We start from the raw sequence: 26,611 nt of genomic DNA on the forward strand, positions 1-26,611 counted from the left end.
CTCCCATCAGTATTTCATGAACTGCTTCAAGTATTGTGAAGATTTTACTTTTTTTTTTTTTTTTTTCCAAATTGTAAATTATCTCTTTTATCACACTGGTATAGGTCTGTTGATTTGTTTGCTTCTTCGTCTTACACATATAAGACTGGTTGAATGAAGTTCAAGCTATCAATGTCTGACTTTAAAGAAAAAAACAATTAAGCTCATGATACAAAAACTTGTACCCAGTACCAAGAATAGAAAAAGGCCAAAAGGCCAGGAAAGTAGACTTGCATGTTAAGCCAGACATAGCATTTCTGTAAATGGGCAATGCATATGAAGGAAAGGAATAAAATCTTCTGAGGCTTAGAAATTGCTACTCTTTCCTTTGCATATAGAGGAAAATGAGAACATTCACAAGTAACTCGAGTCTCTGAAGTAGAGGATAAAGGGTATCCTCTGAACAGACAATATGACAATACCTTAACATTACAGCAAAACAACCTGTGACTTATCCGATTTTTTTTTAACGTATGCTACAGAAGACATGATTTTTCTGTCATCTTTACAGGTAACCTACATACAGGCTAACTGTGCTACCAGACAGAAGACATAAATGAAGACAGCAATGAAAATATAGCAGTTCAGGTCTGCCACTCCTATGCACTTCACTAGTTCTTGTCCTCGAAAAGAACACTGCAGCCCCTTCACAAAGAATATCTTCTCTCTTCCCAACAGGACACCCAGCTTTAACTACAGGCATCTTCTTGGCCCTCATAGACCTTTCTGCAGCTTACACAAGTTCCCAAGTGCCTCCTGGATTTCACTGTTCTGACCCCATTCCTTCAGCCTAGGGCGAAGCAGCAGCAAAAACCTCTGCTGCTTCCCTTGCTGACAGGCTGTGTGGGGAAAAGACACAATTCCCCTCCAGTACCCAACCCAGCTTCAGTGTTTCCAACCTATCTGCTCTCTGTGACTCTGGCAATCCTGTTCCTCAGAAATCTCACTGACCACTGCAGTGCTCTCACCGACTATTGCTTTCCATTCAGTATCATATCCGTCCTTCCTCCCGGCTCCCTGGTTTCAGAGAGGATGGAAAATAATTGGAGGTTTTGAGCTAAATACTGTGGTTGCAGTGTTAGGACATCCTGTCAACACTGAATAACCTTACTGAACTCAGTTTGCTACCTTGGCAGGAAAACAGAAGTTAATGTGATTCCCTGGTAAATTAAAATTAGCAGGATCAGTCTTGGTTTTGCACCACCCTTTCAACAAGGTAATACCTGACAAAATCTTTCTATTAAAGTACACTGAAGCACAACCATCTTCCACATGCATGTCCAAGGAAGATGGAACAGCACAGCAAACCATGACAACAAATTACTTAAGTGAAAAATGAAAATACGAACTGTATAAAAAACTTGAGAAAACACTGCATTTCTCTTGACCAGAACTCAGGCGATAAAATCCTTATTGAACTTAATGGAGTACATTAGTTTTGGAACAGCAAGGTGACAAAGGAGGGAGCCCAGAGCACAGCTAGCTGCTGCCCGAGGGGACAAGGTGGAGTGGCTGTTGTCTGGTGCTGCTCTCCAAATGTACCCCCACAGCAGTGGCTCCTGGCAGCTGCAGCTCCATCTCCTAGGAGGCTCATCCCTCCACATGGGGCATAAAATGCCTCTTCTCACCCTCCTGTTTAATTCAGATAAAATACAAAACTGAACAGATAGTATGCCCATTAATTAATTTTTTTTAAGAAGATACTATACAGGATCTTAATCAACAAGACAGTTCAGGGGCTGAAGCAGATATTTCCACTAAAACTGTTAGGAGAGATGCTTCTTCCCAACCTTGGTTATGGCATGCGAAAGGCTGTTACTGAAAACAAGCTAAGGGAAAGCAATTCACTATCTACTGTATAAGCAGTTCATGAATGACAGATCTCCAGTCTCTCTGATTTTGAGCAATTTTCTCTTCCTAAAATAAAAAGTGAAATTGTTCTACAGGCTGTGAATTTTTATTTCATTTACTTGTTCCAAATTGTAACTAAGCTGTACTGATCAAAAGTTACATACTTCTTTCCCCAAATGATACTTAAAAATTGATTTGGATTAGGGAGTATGGGTTTTAATCAAATTATTAGCAAATGACTTCTAGAAAAGTGTAAGGATAGTTTTACTTAAGTTACATAAGAATAAATAATAACAGTCACTTTCCAGAAGTTATTCTATTTCAGAGAAAGTTAATCTTCTCAGTCTTTTGTAAGGAAAGGAAAAAAACCTGATAATTCTTTAAGTAGTTTTATCGAAACCCATAAGGAATCAGATGCTTAATTTTGCCTCTGACAGCTTCTATATCTGTCAGAAAGTTCCAAGACAACTGGAAATATAACTCATTAAGATAAAACAATCTATATGGTAAAAATCAATAGTGAAGTATCCTCTAAGGTGCTATCATGACAGGAGAATACAAATAACTAATTGACTGTTTTCAAAGTGTCATAAACCAGATGCTTTGAAATAATGTCTGCTGCTAATTTAAAATGAAAATGTGTTTTATAAAGATGTGATAATCAAATGAGAGTGCTCAAAAAGAAAAGGCTCTTTTTTTTTCATTGCATTAATTCACCAGTAACAATTTGGCATTTAATACAAGATTCTTGAATTTCAATTAGCTATTCAAGTATATGACTATATAATCAATTCCAATTTAGCAGGATTACTGTCCTCCATTCAATATTATTATTTCCATTAGTAACCTTTGCAACTAATATGATAAAACCTATGAATTGTGAAGGCCATTACTTTAATGCAATAATCATAAATTGCCTTTCATTTGACATTAGTCCTGGACAAAAAAATGACCAAGCATCACAAAGGGTAATTAAGAAATCACATATATAACTTCAATTGTAAAGAATATCACATTGAAGAACCAGTCTCAAAGGGGAAGTTGGTGAGACAGAAATCCTGAATAACACATCTTTCAAGGACGAAAAGGTAAGTCTCTTCTATAAAAATACAAAATTACTAACACAGTAAATTCTTACTTAGAATAATACAAAACAAGGGTAATTAGTGAGCATGCATAGACTAAGACCAGGGCAAACAATTTTTTCTTTGTTCTTACTCTGATGTGTAACCAGCTCAAAGAATAGGAGCATTTTATCATGGAAAAATGCTGCACAGGTCTAAAAGGCCACAATAAGAAGCTTATATTGCTAGTTGCATGCATTCATGATTGACTAAAACTTGAAGTTCACAGTAGAAACTGTGAAGTCACAGGTATTCAGATCTGTGATGTGCTCTAAATATAGATAATTTAGGTCATAGCCATAAGAGATACAAACAGTCCTCTGAGATAATCTTCATGTGACATTGTTATTACTTTAAAAGGAGTATTTCTATAATAACTCTTGATTAAATATAGAAATATGACAGCAGTGACTAAATCTAGATGCTATAAGGCTTTTCTGTAAGGCTCTTCACACAAATCTGGTGGTGCAGTCAGTGGACAGAGAGCACTAAGGCTGCTCACAACAAAACTGGTTTTCTTGTTGGTAAATGGAAGTTGCCTTTCCAGCTATTTGCATTTTTTAAAGATATATTCTATAATATTTTCAGAGATACAAACTCACATCAGACAGAAAAACCAACCAACCAACCAACCAGCCAAAACCTCCAAGGCTGTGTATAGCCTTTGTCACAAAAAAAAATTTGAAATAGATACTAATTACTTTGTATTTCACCTATTGTCATCACTGTTTCGTTAATTCCCAGAACCCTTGAACTCATGAAAGGAGTAATGTGCTGGAGTACCTAAGTTACTTGCTCAAGTTATTCAGATAAGAAGTATTCAGATAATAACTTCAGCTGAAGTTATTCAGATAAGGAACATTTGCATTTCTCCACTCCCTTTCAGTTAATGGCTTTGCGAAGGCAAGAAAGTAATGTTGGCAATACCCATAATTTTAAAGTCTTGGATTATTTGATTCTTATTCCAAAAGTCCATGGTCTTAGAATTTTATAATTTAGTTAAAATCCAAACTCTCATTAAAATAAAATTAAAAAAGCTAATATTCTAGTCCTCACAATTGTGAAAGAAGGCTTGAAAATATTTCCCAGGCCTTTCCTAAGGGGTCAGAAACTTGGGAGCATATTTAATAAATGACATTGCTTTTAGTGTTAGTCTTGTGATTTCTTGAGGTCTGCAACTGGGGAAATTGCATTTACTTCTCTGATATTCCCCCCCCCCCCCCATTTATTCCCATTCCTTCAATACCACCTCATCAAAAGCTGGGCTTCTCAGATCTCCTAGATTCTGCTTTTTTGAAGTTCTTCGGGGTTTTCTCTTTCCTCTCTTTCACAGGGCTCTCACCACATCCTCTCTCCCTTCTCCCACTGTCTCTGTCAGGATTAACTAAATAAAACGCTGCTCAGCCCATCAGACCTCGGTCCCACTACGATGCCTCTCTGGCATCTGTGCAAATCTTCTTTCAAAGGCTCACTGGGGCCTTTGACTGGGAGAAATGTCACCTGGCAAGTGAAGGAGCAGATAAACAGCAAGATTCTACAGGCCTTGGAGACAAAGAAATAAAGAACTGCTGTCTCTTGTGACCGGCCAAAAGCTTATCGTTAAATTAACACCACAGGTTTGAGGGTCTTGTCTTCCCCTGACTGGAGAGGACTTCTCCTAACAGATATTTTCTGTTCCCAACAGAAATTATCTAAGTCCAGGTAATTGCTATGCACTTTGTTTTACCTTTTGCTTAGCTCTGCACAACTGTGTTGTGTAATACCTATTAGATATTTTTGCAACTAATGAAGAGTAATAACAAACAATGGAACTATGTGGAGTGCACAGTCTGTATCTCTAAAATAAAATGTAGCAGAGAGGAGTCCAGGTATGGGATGAAGGCAGAGGCTCTGAATGATCCTTGGGGGCTCAAGGCCTAAAAGCAACTTGCCTAGTGATCTATAACTGGCCACTAAACAAGTGTAACTTTGGGCATTGTGTGTAACCCACTCTTAGAGGTAAACGGAGAAGAACCCTTATCAGCACATGTGAAGCACACCACACACAGCAGCTATGGTTGTAATGCAGAATTAAAGCCCAATGAAGCCCCAAAGGCAAGATGGATCCTATATGGATGATGAAGAAACCACCAGTCTCAGAACTGGGCTCCTCCCAGTAAAGGACACTGTGATGACTCACTGTACCCCCACCCTAAACACAACAGCTGCCACTGACCTTAGGACCCAGTGGTGCAGAAGGAAGAAAAGGGAAGATATTAGAATGTTTGTGTGTATATCTTTTTAACTGTTTATAATGCTAAACTGTTGAAATTGGAAAGACAATAGTTTTTTGGTGAAACTAACGATAAATTCCTGACTTTCCATACAAAGTGCTTCCTTTTGTTCATTCTTTTTATGAGTCAAAAGCTGGTGATAATTTAGCCAACCTTTTCCCAAAACATCAGTTCTCCCAAAAGAAACATGTTGGTGTTTAAAATGAAAAGTAAAATTCAGCTCATTTTTCCTACAGATTACAATAGAGAAAGTTCAAAGGTTTTTTGCCTCCTCAAAAAATTGCATGTTGTTAGCTAAACTTAGCTAGATAGATAGACAGCATTAAGTCATGGGTCTTTATTGTATCGCTCAAATTTTTGCTTCAAAACTCTCCAGTAAGCATCCAGCCAAATCTTTTCAGCATCATATTTCTCATGTCTTTCTTCTACTCTTTATAAGATTCAAGATTTACAAATACATTCACTTTTTTATTACTACAATTCATAAATAAACCAAAACCAAAGTTCACTGCGGTTATATTTAGATTTTTCTATTTTATAGAGAAAACTGTTATTTGTAGAAATTTGGGCTAATTATTAAAATTATAATTATTATACTTTTTAAAGCAAACTATAAATACAAAGGCACATCTTAATGCACCAGGAGCAGACAGAACCATTCCCATATCTCTTAAGCTATACCTGTACCGTGTTTTCTTTCATAAAAAGTTAAGTTAGAAATGCTGATTTTCTCAAGCATGTATGACATTCCAATTAACCTTCTTCTTGGTCTCCTGAAATTTCAAACCAAGCAACACCATAACATAAGGTAAAACTTGTAATAAATTTTGGCTATGCAGGACTATAAACTAGATTTTCACTCTGATATTTTTTTGTGTGCATGTTCATGGTAAGTAAAAGAATAACAGAAATCTTTTGAGTGAAATATTGTTTAATTTTAAATTGCCAAGAGCTATTTTTAGCCTTTGAAAGTACCAAATGTTCCTAAATAGGAGAATAAAGATAAGGATAGAGCCACACCCAGCATTCAAGAGACAAATATTGTCTCTGTCTTTATCCTTTCCATGTATAATGCTGAGGCTATAAAATCAGAGCCTCTCAAAAATTCATGTTTGGAAATTCTCTACTTCAGCATAGCAAACAGTCCTTTCAGAGTTCCTGATCTGAAAGCTAGTGCCAACCACTATATGAAAGCTAGTGCCAACCACTTACAGAAAATGTTTGATGGTTAGAGTGAAGGAAGGCAGTACCTTTGCAAACTCAGAGATCTGACCAACAAATAAGGCATGAAAACATGAATCATTTTTCTGTTATTTAGTAATCTTGAAAGGATATCTATAAAAATATGTTTGATGTATGAACAGTTTAATACCTCACATTCCACTAGATTTGCAATCACTGCACCTTCTTTTATACGAAAAGACAACATTCCTTTGTCATAGAAAAAAGCCCATAAGCAAAGGAAGCATGGCAAGGGACACTCACTATGAGGAAAGCAAACACAGGTGAATGCAGTGGCATTATTTGCAATGGCAAACTACACTTTAAACATCAGAAATGTAAACTTGCCTGTGTTTTTTCACTAGACCAAAAGAACATAGTAATAAAAAAAGGTATCAACTACAGAGATGTCCTATTCTATTTAACAGACATGTAGACCACTGCTTTTACCAATATTGCACATACCTTGCAGTCTTTGTTATCACAACACATAAACTGGACAGGAAGAAATGTTTCAACCTTAAGGAAGCAAGCAGGCAAAGAAACAAAAAACCAAGCAGCAATAGCAACACTACTCTCATACTGTGGACCACTGATAATTTTCAAGAAGATTATTAAAAAAAGTCAATTAACTGAAAAAAAAATAATACCAGCAGAAATCTGTTAACAGAGTTTGAAGAAGCTACCAACTTCTTGAGAAACATCCACAGCTGATTCTGAACACACTATCAACAATATTTTAGGTGGATGACATATGATGAGAAAGAGGTGCCAAAAGTCAGGGCTTTCATGGTTTTGGGGCCTCAGTGCCAAGCCTGTGGTAACTTGCATGTCATCATGCAAGAGGTTTTCCTATCTTGAAAATCAGGCTTAGTAGAAGAACTAAGAAATCCACCACAACTCACTATGTTTACATAATAGATTAAGATAAGACATGCAGGATAACTAGCAAATGGCATCTGAGGTACCACAGAAGTTAATGGTTTTCAGACTGTATTTCTGAAAGGTGAAAGAGTACTGGATATTAAAAAAAAACAAAACAAAACAAAACAAAACAAAAAACCAGCATTTTTTAAATCAGCAAGGAATGAGACAACTATGAAAAGTTTACAAAAGAAACCCAAGAAAAACAAGTCTGTAAGGACTAGTAGGCAGGGTTCTTGTGCAGCAAGTGGGCAGGAATTAGGAGCGCTGGTCACTACGACTCAAAGTTGTGACAAGTTCACTTAAAAGTCTCCACTGAATCCATCACATATGTTGCACTAGATCATTCATGCCAACTAGCTAAGATATCTTATCTGGAAAAATAGAAACAAACCACAACACATAAACCTTCCAAAAATCAACCAAAACAGAAAAACTCCAAATATACAAAAAAATAGAGTATGAAATGAGAGTTTATAATGTATACTTGTGACAATTGCTTAGCAGTAGCAAGCAATGCATGCTAAGGAAGGAGTATATATCTGGCATATAGCCAGAGAGATGTAGGTGGCAAAGAAAGATGTAAAAAAGAAACTATTTTTCAATAATGTGAACAGGGGAGAGAACAAGAGGAAGAAGAAGGAGCAACCATTACAAAGTCTGAGCCCAAAAGGCTGTTTCACTGACTTCATGTTTGGTTAGCATTCAGTGTTCGGAGCCCACAGCCTTACACAAGCCTTGACTAAAACAAATTAGGTACTTTTTTTCCCCTTTATTTCTACAGATTATTCATCAAGCAAATATGTCCTAAAATAAATGTGAGGTGCTTTATAAATATATGGAAATAGCTTGTAATTATGATTTATAAAGCATCATGAAACACCAGAGAAAATCCTAACTCAGTCTAGAAAAATCAGCACTGAATCAAGTTAGAGCTACCTTAGAGGGAGGGGAAAAAAGGTTCATGCCTTGAGAAGGAATCCAGATAAGTGAAAAAAATTTTGTTATATCTGAGATATTTAGTCACTACATTTACAGTCTCCTTTACATTTTAAAATGGAACTGGTCATTTATTTCACATGAATTCAGCTACTTTTTCACACAGGACACCAAACAGGTATGATTTGACAATCTGTTATTTGAAATACGAGTGGCCACTTTTAAAAGATTTAAGACTTGAAAATAATTGTGTGTCTGTATATACAGACACACAATTTTAGCTCTGGCGATATGTTTCCATCTTTTTGAAATATAAGCCTTATATTAAGCACAACTACTTTTCACAGGTTAAAAATAGCCTTTAGAAAAAAGACATTCTGAATTTAAAGAAAATGTGGACTCCTGTTACAGAAAAGCAAATGGAATGGATTAATGCTCTATTCATGATAAAATTATATAAAAGAGAAGACCAAAAAACTGTAAGAAAATCATACAAGTGTGCATTTGGATGGAATTCACAAATTCAATGATCCCTTTTGTCACCGCTGCTAAAAATAAGAAAGTTCCTGTTCTGTCTCAAGGCAGCTTAATTCGTGTATTGTGAATTTTACCCAACTTACTAACTGATCAGCAAACACATGAATAAAGGCAGTTGAGAAAGACCCTGGAAACTAGACTAGACATTGAAGGATAGATGAAGTATTCTGTCTACACAGTTGGGTTTATTTCTACAGCTGAGGAGACAACTACTGGAGATGAAGGAATTCTGCAAAGGAGGTCATAGCCTTCCCCTCATAATTTCCTCTCTCCTCGTTAAACAAGAGCCAGTTTTCAAGATTTGTAAAAATGACATTTCCTTACTCTGACTGGTTACTCTTCCAGGCGACAGCAGCTCCCAGCCCCTCCTCACCCCCTGCATCACCACCAGCCTGCAGAGATGCTCCAGCCAGGCAGGGAGGAAGGGAGCAGACTGCCTGGGACTTGACACCTCATCACCATGATTAACAAGGAGAAATTGAGGAAAAGGGGAAAGGAAAGAATTAGAAATCTGAAGAGAGTAACAGGTCAGGTAAAATATAGAGAGAGATGGAGAAAAATAGGATAAAAATACCACCAAAGAGAGCTGTTGTAACTGTCCTACAAGATGTTGATCTGGACCCACTCCTCTGTTCTAATGAAATCTAGAAAAAACTTATACTTCAGAAAATTTGGACTAGTCAGTTTATGTCTAAATATAAAGTAGCTATCCACTCTATAAAGTATCTTTTTGAGAAACACAGAGGTGAGATGAATGCATCAGATGTCATGTACTCATTTTTTATGAAGTGAAGCAGAAGTGTTTTAAATGTACTTTCAAGGGTATTTTATTAATGAAATTGAACTCTAATTCAGAATGACCTTCATGTATGGCTTTATGCATATTTTCAATTCCTTTCAACCAACATTCTCATCATAATTAAATACTATCTTCCTATGACCCCCAACTTACGTTCTCCTACTGCCGTACAGCCTGTCTCCTGATCCCAAACCACAATCTGGATGGCAATGGAGTGAACAGGATCACAAAACTGATACTGCTTATATCTATTTTTATTCATTAGGTTACATTTAACTCTAATACTTCTCAGTTTTATTTCACCATGTAGTCACATAAAAGCTGTTCCAGCACAAGAACTGGACCACAGCATTCATCTGTAGAAAATATTGTATTAATTTTTACATCATTAACTGATTAGTGTAGTCTGATAGAAAACAAAAATAACTGTAAATGAATTCTGATTAGGAATGTGTTTAAATACAGTATATTTCGAATATGTTCCTTTTTCAAATGTAAACTTCATTTGGCTGATGACTTCATGTCTTTCTTTAAGTCACTGTGGGATAAAAGCACCTGGTTTCATGGACTACATTTTGACTTAAAGTTGAAAGAATTTCTTTCACTATTTAATGTGCAGAAATTTGCTGCAGCCTACTAACAAACACACAGACTTCTTTCACAGTCAGTGTAGGCTCATTTCTTTACCTGTATCTACTATTTGCATATATGCATTATACATGTAATAAGTGCCTGCCTTGATAGACATTCTAAACTGATCAGAGTAATTTTAAAAAAATTGCAAATGCTTATCTGCTAACTTCTACTTTAACTAGGCTAAATATAATGACTAAGCCAAGGCTGGAATACAAAATTCATTTTGCGATTTAAACATTCTACAGTAAACAAAATATGTTACTCCAAACTGGCTTTCTGCATATGCAGCCTACCTCCTCTCAGCTTAAGGGAAGTAGGAAAGATTTAGGGTCCATTTAATATACAACAGGGTTTTTTTCTTTTAAGTCCTACAATGACATTAAAATATACTTTTCCTGTTCCTCTGAATTTGACTCTGAGATGAATGAATAGTTTAAATATGGTATATATGTTACAAAATAGATCTATCAGATTTGTTTTGTAATTAAGCTGATCCAAGAAATTCACCTTTTAATGGGGTCGAAACCACATCTCAAAGCAGACACTGGGAGCAAGACAGTGTCAATATGGGTTTCAGCATCATCCACTGGCCATGGCTGGCTTTACACATGCCAGTCTGAGTTGGTTTTTAGCAAGGATGTTAAATCTTTGAGCTACTGGTTAGGCAGTGGAAGCAATTTCAATGTTTTCTACCTCTAAAAGCCGACTGGAGGAGAATCTGGTGTTAAAGCTTTTCTTGCCCATCCCCAGGGTGGGAGATACTGAGAAAGTGTGTGTTGGGACTCAGAGGTGAACAAAAAATGAGAAAAAGATCAGAAACATCTGCAGAACATTCAAAGAAGATTTGAGAGATTTTATCCCCTCTGTCCTCTTTCAAAATGAAACAACTTTCTGCAAACAAAGAGTGCCTCAGACGATGTACAGTGAACACCAAGTAGTGGTTTATTATTATTATTTTAACTATTTTCTGAAAAACCACCATCCCCAGCAGTCTCTTACATATGAAAGAGTGATGGATGAGATGCTCACTGCTATGATACAGTGTTTAGTACCCATTATTTGGCCTCTTACAACTAATTAGAGAAGCCTTACTCTTCACGCATAAAATTTCTTTGGGTGTTATTCAACTCACTGCTAAATTTGACAGTGTAATGCAAGAACATGTGCGTCCCCCACCTCTGCAAAAGGTTTCTCTCCTATGCATACTTGATACTGATTTCACACACAGCCCAGCATTTGCTAAAGCTGTTTTTGTCCTCAGTAGTTAAAGCCACACATAGCAACTGCTCAATGGTTACTAAAAGGAATCACATACTTAATTTTCTGAGACTTAAACAATTTATCTTCCTTTTACTGTACTAAAGACCTCATACCTCACTAAAGATCTCAAAATTTATATAAAATGTGAAGAATCAAAGTCACAAGAAATATTGAATGTACTGAAAAAGCTACTAGAAAACAAGGCCTTTTTATTTGAACAAAAATCTACTACAATAGTGACAAGTAAAAAGCATCTTTTTAAGATTTAGAATTCTGGAAAAAATTGACAGAACTCTACAAAAACACATGTTTTGACTCCCTGGAAATGAATCTGTGTGACCAGACTGATCAATTAAATTTATAGTCTTTGAACAAGATGAATTTGCATTCTTAGACCTTGATTAGCCGCTTAATTTATAACTTAAATTCAAATAGTATGTTCTGAACTGCCTCAAAATATTGTAAGACATTACCTCCTATTTCTATTCACAGTTCTTCCACTGAAAAAACAGCATCAACAAATTTCAGTGATTTGACAAGATGTCCTTCCACTTTTATTTCCACCTGAACTTTCAGAATGCTTCATAAGAAGATGGAAAAAAAACCTGGAGTAAAAGAAACTAATTTAACTCCCTGAAATAAATCAAGGAAAATGGTATCCAACTAAGGTCTCCCATATTTCTCCTAAATGCTTAGATATTTCTTAGCCCTGCGCTGGAGGAAGGATCAAGACATGAACTTTTCTCCAGATATATTAACAACACATAAATTCTCATGTGTACTTTGTCATTTGATGTCTTTTACTTCTACTTAACATATTCAAAACAAAACAAACAGGGAAGAAAATTGTTTTGACATGGAGGTTCCTGAGTTAGCTGTAGTTTATAGAAATTTCCCAAAAGAAATGAGTTTATTGACGACAATCAACACTTCTTTTTCAGATCTTTTTAAAAAGAACCAGCATAGCATTCTTTTATAATGTCTAGAGCTTGATGCTATGATTATATGGATAAACAGAATCTAAACAGGCAGTATCATAGCAATACTGACATTGAATACTCTATATGAGCACCTAAATTAACTATCTGACAAAACAAACATATGTTTTATGCATCATTTCAAATAAATGAATTTAGGACTTGAAGTTATTTTTATTTTGTATTGATGCGTAAAAAACTTGACATTATCAGTAAGACACCATTTTTTTTACAGTTTTTCAAAAAGAGAAGTGTTTCTGTTTTGACAACTAGTAAAAATTATACTATTGATGCACACACGATGACTTTTAGTTTTGTACAAACACTTGAGAACAAGATACAAGTTATAGAGTATTTAGTGGCCTTTCTTCTCTTCAATTCCAGGCTCTCACAAAGGAGTTTCCTTTAGTGGGCATGGTTTGTTACATGTAGTGTGGATTTTTTTCCTGTCAAAAGACCACTGTGGTGAGAACTTCAAATCAGGATTAAAACGCACAGGGAGACTCTGTGGGAAGTCATGTACGAGAACAGACATTCATGGTGTCTAGAATTAATGATCATAGCTTCAAGAACCCAGTGGTAGAAAAAACTCAGAAAAAGGTATCAAAAACTGTCTTTGAGATGACATGAAAGATGCATACTGGATGGTATCTATATGTTCCAGCTGTCAAATTAGGCTTGTCTTCATTCCTGTCTGAGTATGCAACAGTCCTGCATAATGGCAGAGAGCCTATTGCTCATGAACACAGGGAAATTGCTGCAACATACACTGAAGTTTAAGAAGAAACCACAGTTTTACTTCTGACTGTTAGAACACAACTATCAACCAGATTGCATTAGACAAAATTTCTAGCCTGGATGTGCCAGGGCCATCCAGGAAGAAACACTGAAACGTCATTTTTGAGATCGAAATAAGATTTTCTCCATTCATGACAGAGTGAAGCAGATACATTACTTTATGCCTTTTTTTGTCTCGATCATATTCGTGGAATTAACTAACAAGTGTATAGCCATGTCCCTGTTCACATCAGACAGCTTCTGAAGGAAAGTCCTGAAGTGCAATCAAATTCATTGGCAACTGGTGAACACCAGCAGCACGTACATGTGCTGCTGTATCAGAAACTAGGATTAGAGGTAGGTTAAGTGCAAGATCCCACCCCACAAAGGAGAAAATGGATTTCTCAGCCAAAAACGCACACTCACTTTTCCAGCCTTGTGGTTTGGAGCACTGACTCCACCCGCATCCCCATGCCACAGCACACCACTGCCTATGAAGTTGCACCACACGCACTGTGCCTAACTAACCTGGGCTTTGATTAACCTTCCCAAAACCAAAGAACTGAGCAGATGGGGATGGAAACTTCTTAAACTAATGCTTCGGAGCCATTAGTAGCCACTGCCATGAAACTGCGCTGCCAAAGAGACATACCAGTCAAAAGGTGCAAGAGAAACACTGCCAAGGGTAAGAAAAACTGTCAAGAGTGAGAAACACAAGATAAAAGTTGAGTGTTTCAAACCTGCTCAAGAATACCAATATTCAGCTCCCCATTTCTCCTTCCCACTGGATTTTCTGCAAGCTGAATCACAGAACAAGGCTGTGTCAGTCAAGTCCAAAACTCTTTTGCCCCCTAATTTCCCCTCATCCTGAGGCCTATGCTGTAATCACAGGCTTCCAAATAAAGCTCCTGGTTTGAGAGCTTCCATTGGAGATTTTACCCAGCACTGAGCCTAATGTCAAAACAAGCTCTTGCTCCAGAAGGCAAACAGCAAGGATGCAGATTATGCTGGGTGATTTAATCTGGCGATTTTATGCTGAGTAGAGTTTAAATTAGGAGTAAGGAACCTTTTCCTTTCTGAGAAACACATGTTTCAACTGCATTAGAGTTCACACCTATATAGGCGTGTATACCAGCGCAGCTCTTCATGTTTACCTCACGAGAGGCAACCACTCCTTTGCCACAAGCTGCTGGAGTTACTGGGGTCCCCAGGTCACTGCCAGCTGAACAGCAACAGAAAATGAAAACATTCCTCTTCCCCATCTTCCTGTCAGGAAACCTCACATCCCTGTGCCCACAGAAGGCAGCTTGGGAGCTGGCAGGCAGCCGGAGAAGGCAGGCCCACGCTCAGCCCCAGCAGACCAGGTCCAGCAAACACACCAGGGCTACTTTGAAGGCAGCACAGTTGAGCACTTCCATAGTGGGTCTGTGTTACATTTCAATTGGATTAAACAACGAGGAAACACCAGGGCAGAAGGCAAAGAAATGTGTATTTTGTGGGTGAGTCACGTGCCTCACTGCAAAAAGGGCATAAAGGGTCAAAGTAATGAGAGAGCTGGGATAAGCACAGTACATTCCCTTACAGCTCCTCTGGGAAGGATACTTTCAGCTGTAATTTGACTGCTACTGAAAGTCAGAAATAGATTTGCCTTTCCAATTCCTGCCATTTATTACTGCTGATAATTAAAAGAAATGTGCACAGTTGATTTGCAAGATGGCAGATACCCACGGCTGCTTCTCATTTTCACTTCAGTGAGTGTTTCTCTTATGACAGACAGAGGTGATGGTGAGACTGAGTAATCCTAGGCACTTTACATTCATCTATCTTACCCCAGGTGAAATATTAGAATCCAATAACTTTTAAAAACTCAGTTTTCAAATAATCGGCAGAGTGGATGGAGCCAAAAAGCAGCAGGCACACCTCTTCTCTGATTTCAACAACCTGACATCTCCAGTCAAAATAATCAAAGCAGCTGCAGTTTAATCCTTCATCTTCCCTTTCAAGATGTTTTTTCCCTTTGCTTTTCCTCCAGTCATTGAAAAATGATGACTTGCAGATCAATAACACAAGTATATTTGCACAACAAAACTCAAACCATTGGGTGCATCCTTGCTGTTCATACCTGTCAAATGCAGACTTGTTCAAAATACTGAAAATAAGGCATCAGTTTTCAAACTGGATTTTAGATTCTAGATGTAATAAACAACAAATCACCTTGAAAATATGTATCTTATCTAGTAAAATTCCCCAAAAGAGAATGAACTACAGTCTCACTGACATGTACTTAAGTCATATATCTACATTCCAAGAAGTAAGACAGAGTCTCAATTCTAAGAATAATCAAATAAGAAGTTCGTATTTTAATGTCAGTTATGGGAAGGAACCAAAAGAATAAACAAAAAAGTAATATAATAATTACAGTATGCTAAAATTAGCCAAATATGGATAAGGAGAATACTAAGTAAATTAAAGATGGAGACACTAAAGAAAAATAAAATAGGAGAAACCCTTGAATTCTCTGCAATAATATTAATCTGAATTTTCTGCACAGTTGTATTGCTTGACACTGAATCATTTTTTAAAACAGGTACCATTTTCATGTCTTGCTAAAAATAAAATTGGATTTAAATATGACCCTCTTTAGCTATTTAGTAAGGAGATGAAGGAGTTTTAAGAAAAATAGCTCCAAGAAGTAATATTTCAGTGGGTACTATCTCATCTAAAGCTAGTGAATAACATCTGAAACATATATGTTAAGATTTCATATCGAATGCAATAAAAATATTTGATTGCTTGCTTACTTATTATTAGAACTGAATTTGTTCAATCAAGTAAGTAAAAATAATACTAGGTAGTTGTAAAAGTTGTAAGACTAAAGCCCATTGGCAACACATCACAAAAGTTAATGGAGAAGAGTAAACGGTTATGCAAACTTTCACAAAGGATAAATGTCTGTTTAATCTTTGATGTTTTGGGGCAGCATAAAATGTATCTCAGTACATACATTTTAACTCGGAGTTGATTATTTTAAAAGTATAAAATAGAGGGTTTATCATATTTAATTTGGGAGTACAACCCAGGTGGCTAAGAAATGCTGAAGGAAATGTTGATGCAGGATAGGAGGTTAATGTACAGAGGAAGCGTTCAGAGTTTTCTGTAGGTTCCACAGGTGAATGTTAGGGGAATTTCATGCTATGTTTTTTGCTCTAGGATTTGCACTGGCTTTACACCGAATATAGAGGAAAAGATGGCAGGAACGCATCCAGAAAGTATCCAGAACACAACCAGAAAAGCGTCAGTGTGGCCTCTCTGAATCTTCATTTTTAATTAATTTCTCTTATACTATGAATTATGCAGAATTCAGACACTCTTCATAGTTCAAGATGGGTTTTGCACTTAAAATGTTCCTACCCTGGGAATGCACAGCATCTTCCTTGCAGGTATCACAGGATTACTTTGGGCTCCTACTGATTTTTCTTAAGTTTTATAGAATCTGTGACTAGTTTATGTAACAAATATTAAATTTTCCAAGGGAAATGCTTTTCAACTGACATCTAATGTCAGTCTAATTTTGTACCAAAGCACTCTAATGCTACCTATAGTTAGAACTTATTGGCATCTTGCATGTAATGTTACCAAAAAAGTTGCAATTATGAAGAAAAAAAGAGATTATTTTTGAAGCTTCTTTCCATTTTTTTTACATACAAAGCCAAAACTACAGATACCTGGGGGTTTTTTTCTTTTTTTCTTCCTTTCTGTTCTTTTGGGAGGGTGGGTTAGTGAAAAGGGAAGGGATTCAGATCTTTGCCAAGGACTAAAGAACTGTGACTAGAGGTTTGCTTTCATTGCAGATGAAGTACTTTTCTGCATAATAACACACATCAGCTGGATGTCTGCTTGAACAGAAATCGGGTTAGTTCCTTCAGCATAACAAGCAGAAAGCATAATGCTTTGCTGTCCAAACTAGTCTGTCTCCAAGGCACTGCACCACATCATGTGGGTCAGTGTTAGCTGGGGCACCTCTGCAAGACAAACCACTTGTTGCCTGCACTGAAGTTCTTACTCTGACTCATTCTTTCTTCCAAAAAATCCATGACAGTCCACTACCAGCTCTGATCACAGGATAACTTTATTCTCTGACAAAACCTTTATATTTTCTCACAAGCTCTCCCTGTGTATAAAACAACCATTTTACAGCCAGCTGTACAATATAAATGGCCAGTTCAAGTCACCAGTGAAAGTTACCTAATGCATGCAGACATATATAAAAATGTATATCCATATGTACACAGGGATATGTATAAGGATATATGTAATGCGTACATATATGTATAAGCACACACAGGTGCAGAATCACAGACATTTAAAATCAAACATTACAATCATTATAGCTACCATGGCCTGTGCCCTGAAATCCTATTTTTCCCTCTATATTTAACTCAGTATTCTCTTTCAAGTGAAAAACCATATGTTAACCACTAAAAAACCCATGGTATCCAGGTAGCTGGAACAGCTGCTGATAAAAGCAAAGCTCTAGATTACAGTGTACTGTCTCAGACCCTATAAACCTCAGGAAAGTTAATGAACCAGGTCATATGTGTCTTAAATGGAAATTACTTTGCTTAGAGCAACCAGCAGCATCTACCTCTATCTACATCAGCGAAAGCACTCGCCTTTGTGTCAGCCTGAGCAGCTGCAAAGGCATATTGTAATTCTTCCTTTCCCATGCCACACCCACTCGCCACCAGTCATAAAGAACATCCCCAAGGCCACTTCTCATACTCTAGTATGACTCCCGTGACCCTCAGCAACTTCTGTTGACCCCCACATCAGCATCTGGCCCGACACCCAGACCCATCGGTCACCACCACAGGGAGGGCTGGCCTGAGCACACCTTATCTGCAGCTTGGCTCAGCAGCCACAGGTGGGATGCAGGCACATCAGGGCTTGGGAGCCTCCGCTGTAACCTGTGCAGTGCCAGCTTGCAGCAGAGGCTGACAGTTAGCTGGCTGTGTCTGCCAGAGAACAGGAGGAGGAGCACAAAAATGTACGGGCAAGGATTTAAGACGTGCAGATGTTTGCACATGACTTACAACACCTACTTTGGTTAAAATATTTCTTTGAGAATTCTTTTACACAAAGTACCACTGGTATTTCTGTCCTGTATATGGTAATTTAACCATACAGAACAAGTCAGAGAAGACATCTCATCAAAGGAGCGAGCAAGCTCATGTGAAAGCAGCAGGCGAGAGCAGACAGAAGAGCTGTGCTTGTCCTCAGAACTGCTTCTCAGTATGGCCTCTCTTCCTTGGAGACAATTTATCTCTTTTAGCTATTATTTGAAGAATGTCAGGACATTAAAGTATCTATCTGCAGTTAGGTATCTAAATGTAGGCTGTGTTAACATCATTCCACTCCTTTTTTTCTACTCACACCCAAGAAGCAGAAACGGAAATGTTATGATACTTAGTAAACAGGTCTGATCACTGTGTAATCACAGAATGAATGGGAGACGACAGATGTTCTTTAATTAGAGACGGTACTGTCTCTGGGGCATTTGATTCCAGGTTACATGAGACCCCATGGGAAGAAAGAATTCCAGTCCCCAAACAACGCAGCCCAATGGTGCGAACAGATAAACTGTTCAGGGAAATAACCAATATAAAGACAGGCACTAGTGTAAAATAGGTGTATACACTTAAATTGAAGACAAAATAGATCATGAATAGAAACAAACAAAAAAAAAATATAGGTCACATACAGCATAAAGGAAGTTGCTTTATATCCCAATGCTGCAGCCCTAAGAAAAAGCAGCCGCAATTAATGAAGAAAATGAAGAAAAAGGGTACCTGTAACCTGATTCGAGCAGATCCAGCAACACAGAACTCACCTGCAGCTAAGCAACAACCAGATTTGCAACTGTACTTTGGGATCAACAACTAATTTTTTTCTAGCTACACCACTGTACCAGCTCCCATGTAATCTCAGCAACTCTGACGCACAACATTAGTGACCTAAATGATAACATGCAATGAAAGTATTCTAAAACAAAAGGAAAAAGGGGAAGAAATGAATGAAAAAAATATTACCATACACAACATCCAACACAAAGTACTATCCTATGTTGTTATAGCTTTGGGTGCTGTTCAGCACCATGATGTTCTCATAATTGAGAGAAAATAGAAAGAGTCTCCATGATGGAACAAGCTGACATAATATAAGGATACACATCAAGGTGATGGGCAGTTCTGGCCTGTCAAAAATGCTACTGCAGCTTCAGCAGACATACCTCAACTAGCTTTTCAGCTGCCTGCTAACAGCATGGGGTCATTCCGAGGCTGTGAAACCTGTCTGAGAGTGAATAAATACTCAGATAACTAGTCTTGGCACATTGCACTGGATAATTACATCTGACAATCTTTTTCATGCCTTCATCCTGCTACACTTTTCAAGCTGTGGTCCCCAACCCATGCATGGAGACACTTATTACTCGCAGTCACAAGCCATCACCACTACTACAGCACACACCAAAAAAGCAAAACACCACAGCTTATATTATTGCCTAAGAGGCAGCAAAGAGATGTCTGTTATCAAAAGTTCAGTGGTTAAGATAAAAAGTATTTAAATGGCATTTTAAGCTATGGCTACGTGCATTTCAAATTTTTACAAACTCCTAAAAGGACGCTTGGCAGTGGAGCATTAGGTGGAGTGAAAACAAAGAAGAGCTGAGAGGAACTGAGATTTCCTATTATGAACACAATTACTGACTTCTAAAAGACCACAATCTGATTTTGACAGTCATTTAAGAAGTTTCAGGAGCAAAGGATGTTGGGAACAATCTGTAACAGAGAATAAAAAACTGTCCCTTAGTCCCAGAGAAACAGAACCTGAATTATTAACTGGCACTTTCAGTACCCAACGTACTGAAATAACTGAAAAAAACCAATTTTCTAAAATGGTGAAAATATTCTATAGATCTCAGCTCAAAACTATCTCTCAATAAGGAGCTCTAAAGCTATGGGAGGAAAAAAGAGGCAAAGTTTAAAAATTTGAAGAGATTGAAGGGAAGAAAAAAGCTACTTTTTTCAGAAGAGAAAAAAGGCTTACAGACTACCTGACTAATTGTATTTCAGTCAAAAACTAGGTTCACAACATATGAAGTGCTTGAGGTAAAAGAAATCAGTGGCATATCTGAATTGATTTTACCAGCATTGAAGGGGACCAAAAATCATTCCTGAAGTCCCCTTTCTTATGTACAAATTTTAACTCAATCAGCACTGAATTTAAAGGTCTCATTAAAACTTGTACTTCCGTTTCCCTTTGATCCCTCTCGCTTGGTGCAATATTTTAAGGGATAATTAATGGAATACTTCCAAGGAATGGACAAAAAAATCCCCTCTACTTACTATAATTTTTCTTGAATCTTCATCCTTCAAAACTATTTGTCTGTAGAAATGACAATTTTTTAACCAATTAACATTAAACACAATTAATATCATTCTTTTCTGGCTTGTGAATGCTTAAGATTCATGGTTTTGTGGAAATAGGAAATTCAGTAAAATATCAGTACAAGCCTTTAGATTTGTGTTATGTTACCATGCCCTATTTAGCCACAACACAGGTCCTCTCTCTTTATCCTAGATGCAGCCACATCCTATAGTCTGTGAGGAGGATACCAAAGAAATCCTTGATGCCTTGAAATGTTGTTTTTAATATAAAACAAACAAGCAAACAACAGCAAAAACCCCAAAGAAAGAAACAAACAAAAAAACCCAAAAACCCCCCACCTTTCTGCATTTTTATTCCTAAACTGTTTTAATAAAGAACATTTCATCTCAGTTTGGGTTTAACAGCTTCATTTGAAGATCTGTTTCTCTCAGGAGTAAATATTGGCCTGCAGGTAGCCTCATCGGTTGCCTCTTAAATTTCTGTCCCTGGACGACTCTGAATATTCACCCATGGCCCCACCTTCCTTACAGTAAGTCACATGCCAAAGTGAGTCAGCAAAATATGCTTAACTGTATTCCAGAGAATCGATGCTTCTATTACATAAATGAATAAAAGCGGCCAGAATATGTATTTCCTTACGAGCTTTTCTGGTTTTATTCTCTCTGTTTGGGAAAATGCAGAGATGTGTATTACATTCCAGCTTCATGGCACACAAACACTTAGACTCTATAAAAACCCAATTTAAAAATCTTAAAATCATCCTAAAAATTTGCCACTGTCTACTATATCACTATATTTTTCTCTTCAGTTTAAGATGTTTTCCCTTAGCTGTAAGGATGGAAAATGGATACCATTAAACTGTTTTTGTTAAGTCCGTGACAGAGTTCAATAGTTTTTTTTCCTCCCCCCTGAGTTCACCATCATCTTTCCTCCACCAGTGCATTATTCCTGTGTGTCATCCTCTTCTAATTCCTGTGACAAATATAATCGTAACGATTTTATTTAGGATCAACGCTCCACTCACAATGCGAAAAGGCAAAAAGTTAAAGCAGCTGTGTCACTTGGCTCTGCCTAGAAGTCGGTCAGGGCAAAGGCAAGGCAGCTGTGGGGAACAGGCAGCAAAATCTGTTGCCTGCAGGAAACAGATCTGGGGACTGACAGGAGCCAGGCAGCACCACCAGCAGCTACTGCTTTATTAATTTTACTGTGTTTCAGGGAGGTGAAGGACTGAAACATCAATAAAGACAGAAAAACACACCTTGTCATATTTTAGATCTATGGCGTTAGGTTTAATTTAAACATATATTTAAACATTTATTTCAAACATTAGCACCAATTGTACGTAATATTTTATTTAATAGTATTAATTTAAATATTATGCTAGACTAAGTATTACACTGTTATAGCCTCTAAATAAAATTATTTCCATACATTACAACCTGGAATGACTTTCAACATTTGACTAGAGAAACAAAAATGCTAGTGTAATTACAACCTTATTCCATTTTAAAGCACAAATGATTTAAACAACTAATTTTGTGTTTTCTGTTTTCTGTGACTGGAATAACCCATTGTTATAGCAGGTTGATTTTGCCAGCGCCTTTACTACTTTGACTGTTCACAAGTTGTCTTACAGTTTCAGACGGTGTCAGACCTAGAGACTACATCTTATGCCAGCTGGAGTGGGAACATTGGTTTGATGTATAGAAATGCAGCTTTTAAAAGTCAGGGTCTGCTAGCAGTTTCTCTACAAACTACAATGGCAGCTGTGCTAGAGGTCATGAATATTACATAAGGGCTGTCCATGCATTCAAGCCAGCATCAGTAAGCCAAATTCCCATAGCAACACTCACATAGATTTACTCATTGCTAAGAGATGCATCAGTTCAGCAGTAACGCTGCACTGCTACCCTGATTAATCTGCAAGATACTATTACTTCAACTCTTCTTTTAAAGATTGTGCATTTACTGATAAAATTCAACACTTCACCTGAATTCCAGGGCAGCTTTTATCACCCTTCTCAGAGCAAAGAAATCTCCAACCAGCAAAAATTAGCTCTGATAAAACTGAAACTCCTGATAGAATCAGCAACATTTCTGAGATACTAGGCTGAAGGGAAAAAGCAGACTGCTTCTGTTGAGTTTCTGCTATACTGATCCCAGGACCGCAAGAGATGTTCTTCAAAGAGATGTTCAGCATCACTTACAGTTGGCACATTCCAGCAGCTCATTAAAAAGCTGCTTTAGGAGCTCTTATTAAATATCAGTTAACAACTACATTTTCAAAAAAAACCATTTTTGGCTTCCCTATTCAGGTTTTCTGGCCCAATGAAGATGTTTGCTTGTATATTATAGTCCTGTATTATTTACAGAGCTGGTCCTTGCCATACAATCAGCTGCATAGCTCAGTGATCTGGACTCAATGGATTTCTGAAGAACTCTTGTAAGACAGGTGGCCTAAATGAGCAGAGGGAAAGCTAGCAGTGGAAAATTAAATGGAATGGGAGATGGAAGGGAGATAGAGAAATAAAAAAACAAGGCAAAATGGAGGAGGGGAGTTAGAGGGAAAGAGAGAATGCAGATCAGGTAGATCTGAGGAGGGATCTCAACAGTGTATTTAAATATGAGATATTAGAAAGAAAAACAGATTTTGGAAAACAGTAATACGCTGAAATCTGGCAGGTAGCTTACAAAAAAACTAAAACTGGAATGAAGTGATAAATGAATGATAACAATTAAGATGAGCACAATTTTCACAAGTACAGTAGTATTTAAAGATACAGCATGGATGAAAGAAAAAAAAGCCTGTTGACTTCCACTGCTAAAACCTTCACATTCCTAAATGCATCTCATGGAAAATATATAAACACACATCAAAAACCAAAAGTTTATTTAGTGTTTTCTTACTAAATTGTCACTATTTGCCACGAGTATGGAGATAGGAGACCTATATATTACTCATGGGGTCATTTAACACACAAAGTATAAAGAAAGTCAATGAAGTCTTCAGGAAAAATCACCCTTGTAACAGATTCTCCCAATTTACATATGATTTGTAGGGACTGATCCTTCATTGAAGGGAGATGAATACAATGTTTGAGGGCTGATTTTTGGAACTGCAAGCTTTGAATGCCATAGCAATCCATAGGCAAACTTTCACAAACATCTTCAGTAAAAACTCATGGTTTTGACCCTATACACTGCAATAAATGCATATATTTAATAAAAGAATAAATGCACAGGTTTAAATAAGAATGTTCTGAAAGACGCAAGTCAATCAAATCCCTTTTATGGAAAAGTTATTTCAAGTGATTTGTCACGGAACATATATTTTCACCTGCTGCCTGGAGTATGTTTATAAGAGGTCTAATCTATATGTTAGCATATTAAAAACATTTTATGAGTAATAGATGAGATGACAGTCAAAGAATCATAGCATGGTCTGAGTTGGAAGGGACCTTAAAGATCCTCTAATTTCAATCCCCCCTCTATAGCCGAGCATTTTATGAGTTTGTGACTGGAAGTAACACCTTACCTTTGCTTTCTCAAGCTGTGCCTGGGCCTGTCGCTCTGCCTCTCTCCGCACTGCTTCCCTATCTTCTTCCAGAGATACATCTGAATCAGATGGACGGCTGGTGTAGGAGTCCGCCGAACCCTGCACAAGAAAAAGAAAAAATATGTCACAAGTTCCTTTGATGTTTAAAAAACAACAACAACAAAAAAGTAGAAGTGGCTATACACTTTGCCTTTTTTCTTACTTCTGTATCCCTGAAAATAGAGTAACTGTCCAAAGCAAAAAATCACTTTGAAGAAATTATGCCTAGGTTAATATTTTCTTCTGGAAACTTTCCAAAAGTGCAGGTGTCTTCCCCAGTGTTTTGTTTCCTGCACTATCCTTGCACTCTTATTTGTGCGCTTTTCAGCAAGCAGAGCCAGTTGCTCTGTAGAGCTACAGCACTGGTGCAGTGCAGGGCTGAAGGACACACAGCAGCTTCAAGGATGGCTCCACAGAAACGAAAACTCTAAACAGAGACAGAAATAGCAAGCTAATAGACTTTCTATAATCAAAATGCAAATTCAGTATCAACAATTACCATTACACAATATCACTGCTAAGAGATTTAACCTTTTCTATGCATTTTTATTTTAGGGCAGCCTCTTTACCTGACACACTTTCCCCATCAGAACTGCAAATGGCTCATATCCATCTCTGCCCCTCAGCAAAACATGCAAATGACCACAAATCAACTTCCAACTAATAAAATCCGTCTGGACTCAACACATGTCCCCGTATCGCCACAATGGAAGCAGCCACAATGCCAGAACAGCTCTATAAATAATGACAGCTCTGCTTTCCGTCTGCATCTCCCTGCATACAAAATAGAGTTCTGCTAATTCAATCAGAATGAAAACAACTGTCCTCTCCTCACCGTCTTTTTTCTCTCTGTCTCTGCAATACATACAGTATAAGCTGATAAGGAAAATGCAGGGCTTACACAGATATCAGAATTCTTCAGACGTCCTCCTTTGGCTCTTTTCAGAAGCCTGATCCAGGTGGCCTTCATTAGCCAGACAGCTCAGTTACTGTCCGCAGCTGCAGCGCCCGGCACTGATCTCATAAAACATGTGCACACTGAGCACTGCAGAATCACAGCTCCTTTCCTATCCATGCTCTGCTGTGAGAGCCTTCCTTCTCTTCCCTCTGCCTTTCAAGCTTCCAGCCTCACTGTTTCCAAGTATTCTACTGCAATTAAATTCTCAAATTTTTTCATGCCAGAAAAAAAATAAAAATATTCATTCCCAAAAAATCCACACCACCTCCAAAAATCTCAACTTGAATGATAAAAACATAAAATAAAACCGGCTTCAGGTAAATGTTGTGAGAGATGCTTCAGCTGATCAGAAACTCAGATCGATGACAGAAAAATACCTAGGGCTTTTTCCTTTCTGTTTTGGGGGGCGGATTTGGCTGTTAAAAATAGTGCTTGCAAGAGAACCTTTTAAAATCCTGTTCAAAATGTATTCAGTGACATTTGCAAGTGCAAAGTTCATTTCATCTCTTCCTAGATTGGCTGGGGGTGGGGTAACAGGCTGTTCATACCACTGGGCATGCTCCATATGTGCAGCCTTTTACGCAGATGCTCACATCACACCGGGCTGTTAGCCTATGCCAAATTGCCATTTTACATCTCCAGGGTAAACAGCTGGAAAACGCAAGGTCCCTGTGAAACTGGAAAAGCTGGTACAGCGTCTCGTTCCCTTCATGTATGTCTGCTGCCAGCCACGTTTCCTTTGGACGCTCGGTTCTGTCACGCAACGCTGCCCTCCGCTGAGCAAAGCTCTGAGCTCCACTCACAGCTCCCTTACAAAAGCCAAAATTATGCCTGTTGAGTGGGAATTTAACCCCCTGGTTACTGTTTATATTTTTTCTGACATTAGCAGAAGAAAGAAGCGAAGAATAACTGCAACACACAACACGTAAATATTAGATCCTAATATGGCAAAAGCCAAACAAAACATTAAATTTCCCTATTCTGCTTTTCCGAGTTACCCTCTACCCTTTAATAAATTGACATGGGAGTAACATGGTAAGGCATTTATGATGTACTGATGGACATACAACAGCCAAAAAGATTACTGTAGCTGACTGCAGTGCCTGCCTTCAATATAAGTTCACAGTCACAAGATAAACAGCAAATAGAGATTACAGCTGAGAACAGTAGTCATACATATGTTGTAGCATGTGTCAGGAAGGTTTGAATTCTGCCATGGTTTATGTCTGTATAACAATGAAATTGCCCATCA

General features: G+C 37.6%; 1 protein-coding gene across 9 annotated transcripts in view; it reads right to left on the reverse strand.

Moving 5' to 3' along the window:
• CACNB2 (calcium voltage-gated channel auxiliary subunit beta 2) overlaps nt 1-26,611 on the reverse strand; it is a 250,893-nt gene that overhangs the window by 59,738 nt on the left and 164,544 nt on the right. For 7 of the 9 annotated variants that reach the window (XM_027720503.2, XM_027720501.2, XM_027720499.2 and 4 more), the window contains one exon: nt 24,342-24,461. In XM_027720503.2, coding sequence (XP_027576304.1) covers nt 24,342-24,461 — 120 coding nt within the window. Of the gene's footprint in view, nt 1-24,341; nt 24,462-25,302; nt 25,861-26,611 lie in introns of those variants that run through there. The other 2 variants (XM_027720504.2, XM_027720505.2) reach the window with 2 other exon arrangements.

This window comes from Pipra filicauda, unplaced genomic scaffold, assembly GCF_003945595.2.
Source record: "Pipra filicauda isolate LSUMZ 115617 unplaced genomic scaffold, ASM394559v2 scaffold65_size3143899_pilon, whole genome shotgun sequence".
Taxonomy (NCBI): Eukaryota; Metazoa; Chordata; class Aves; order Passeriformes; family Pipridae; genus Pipra; species Pipra filicauda.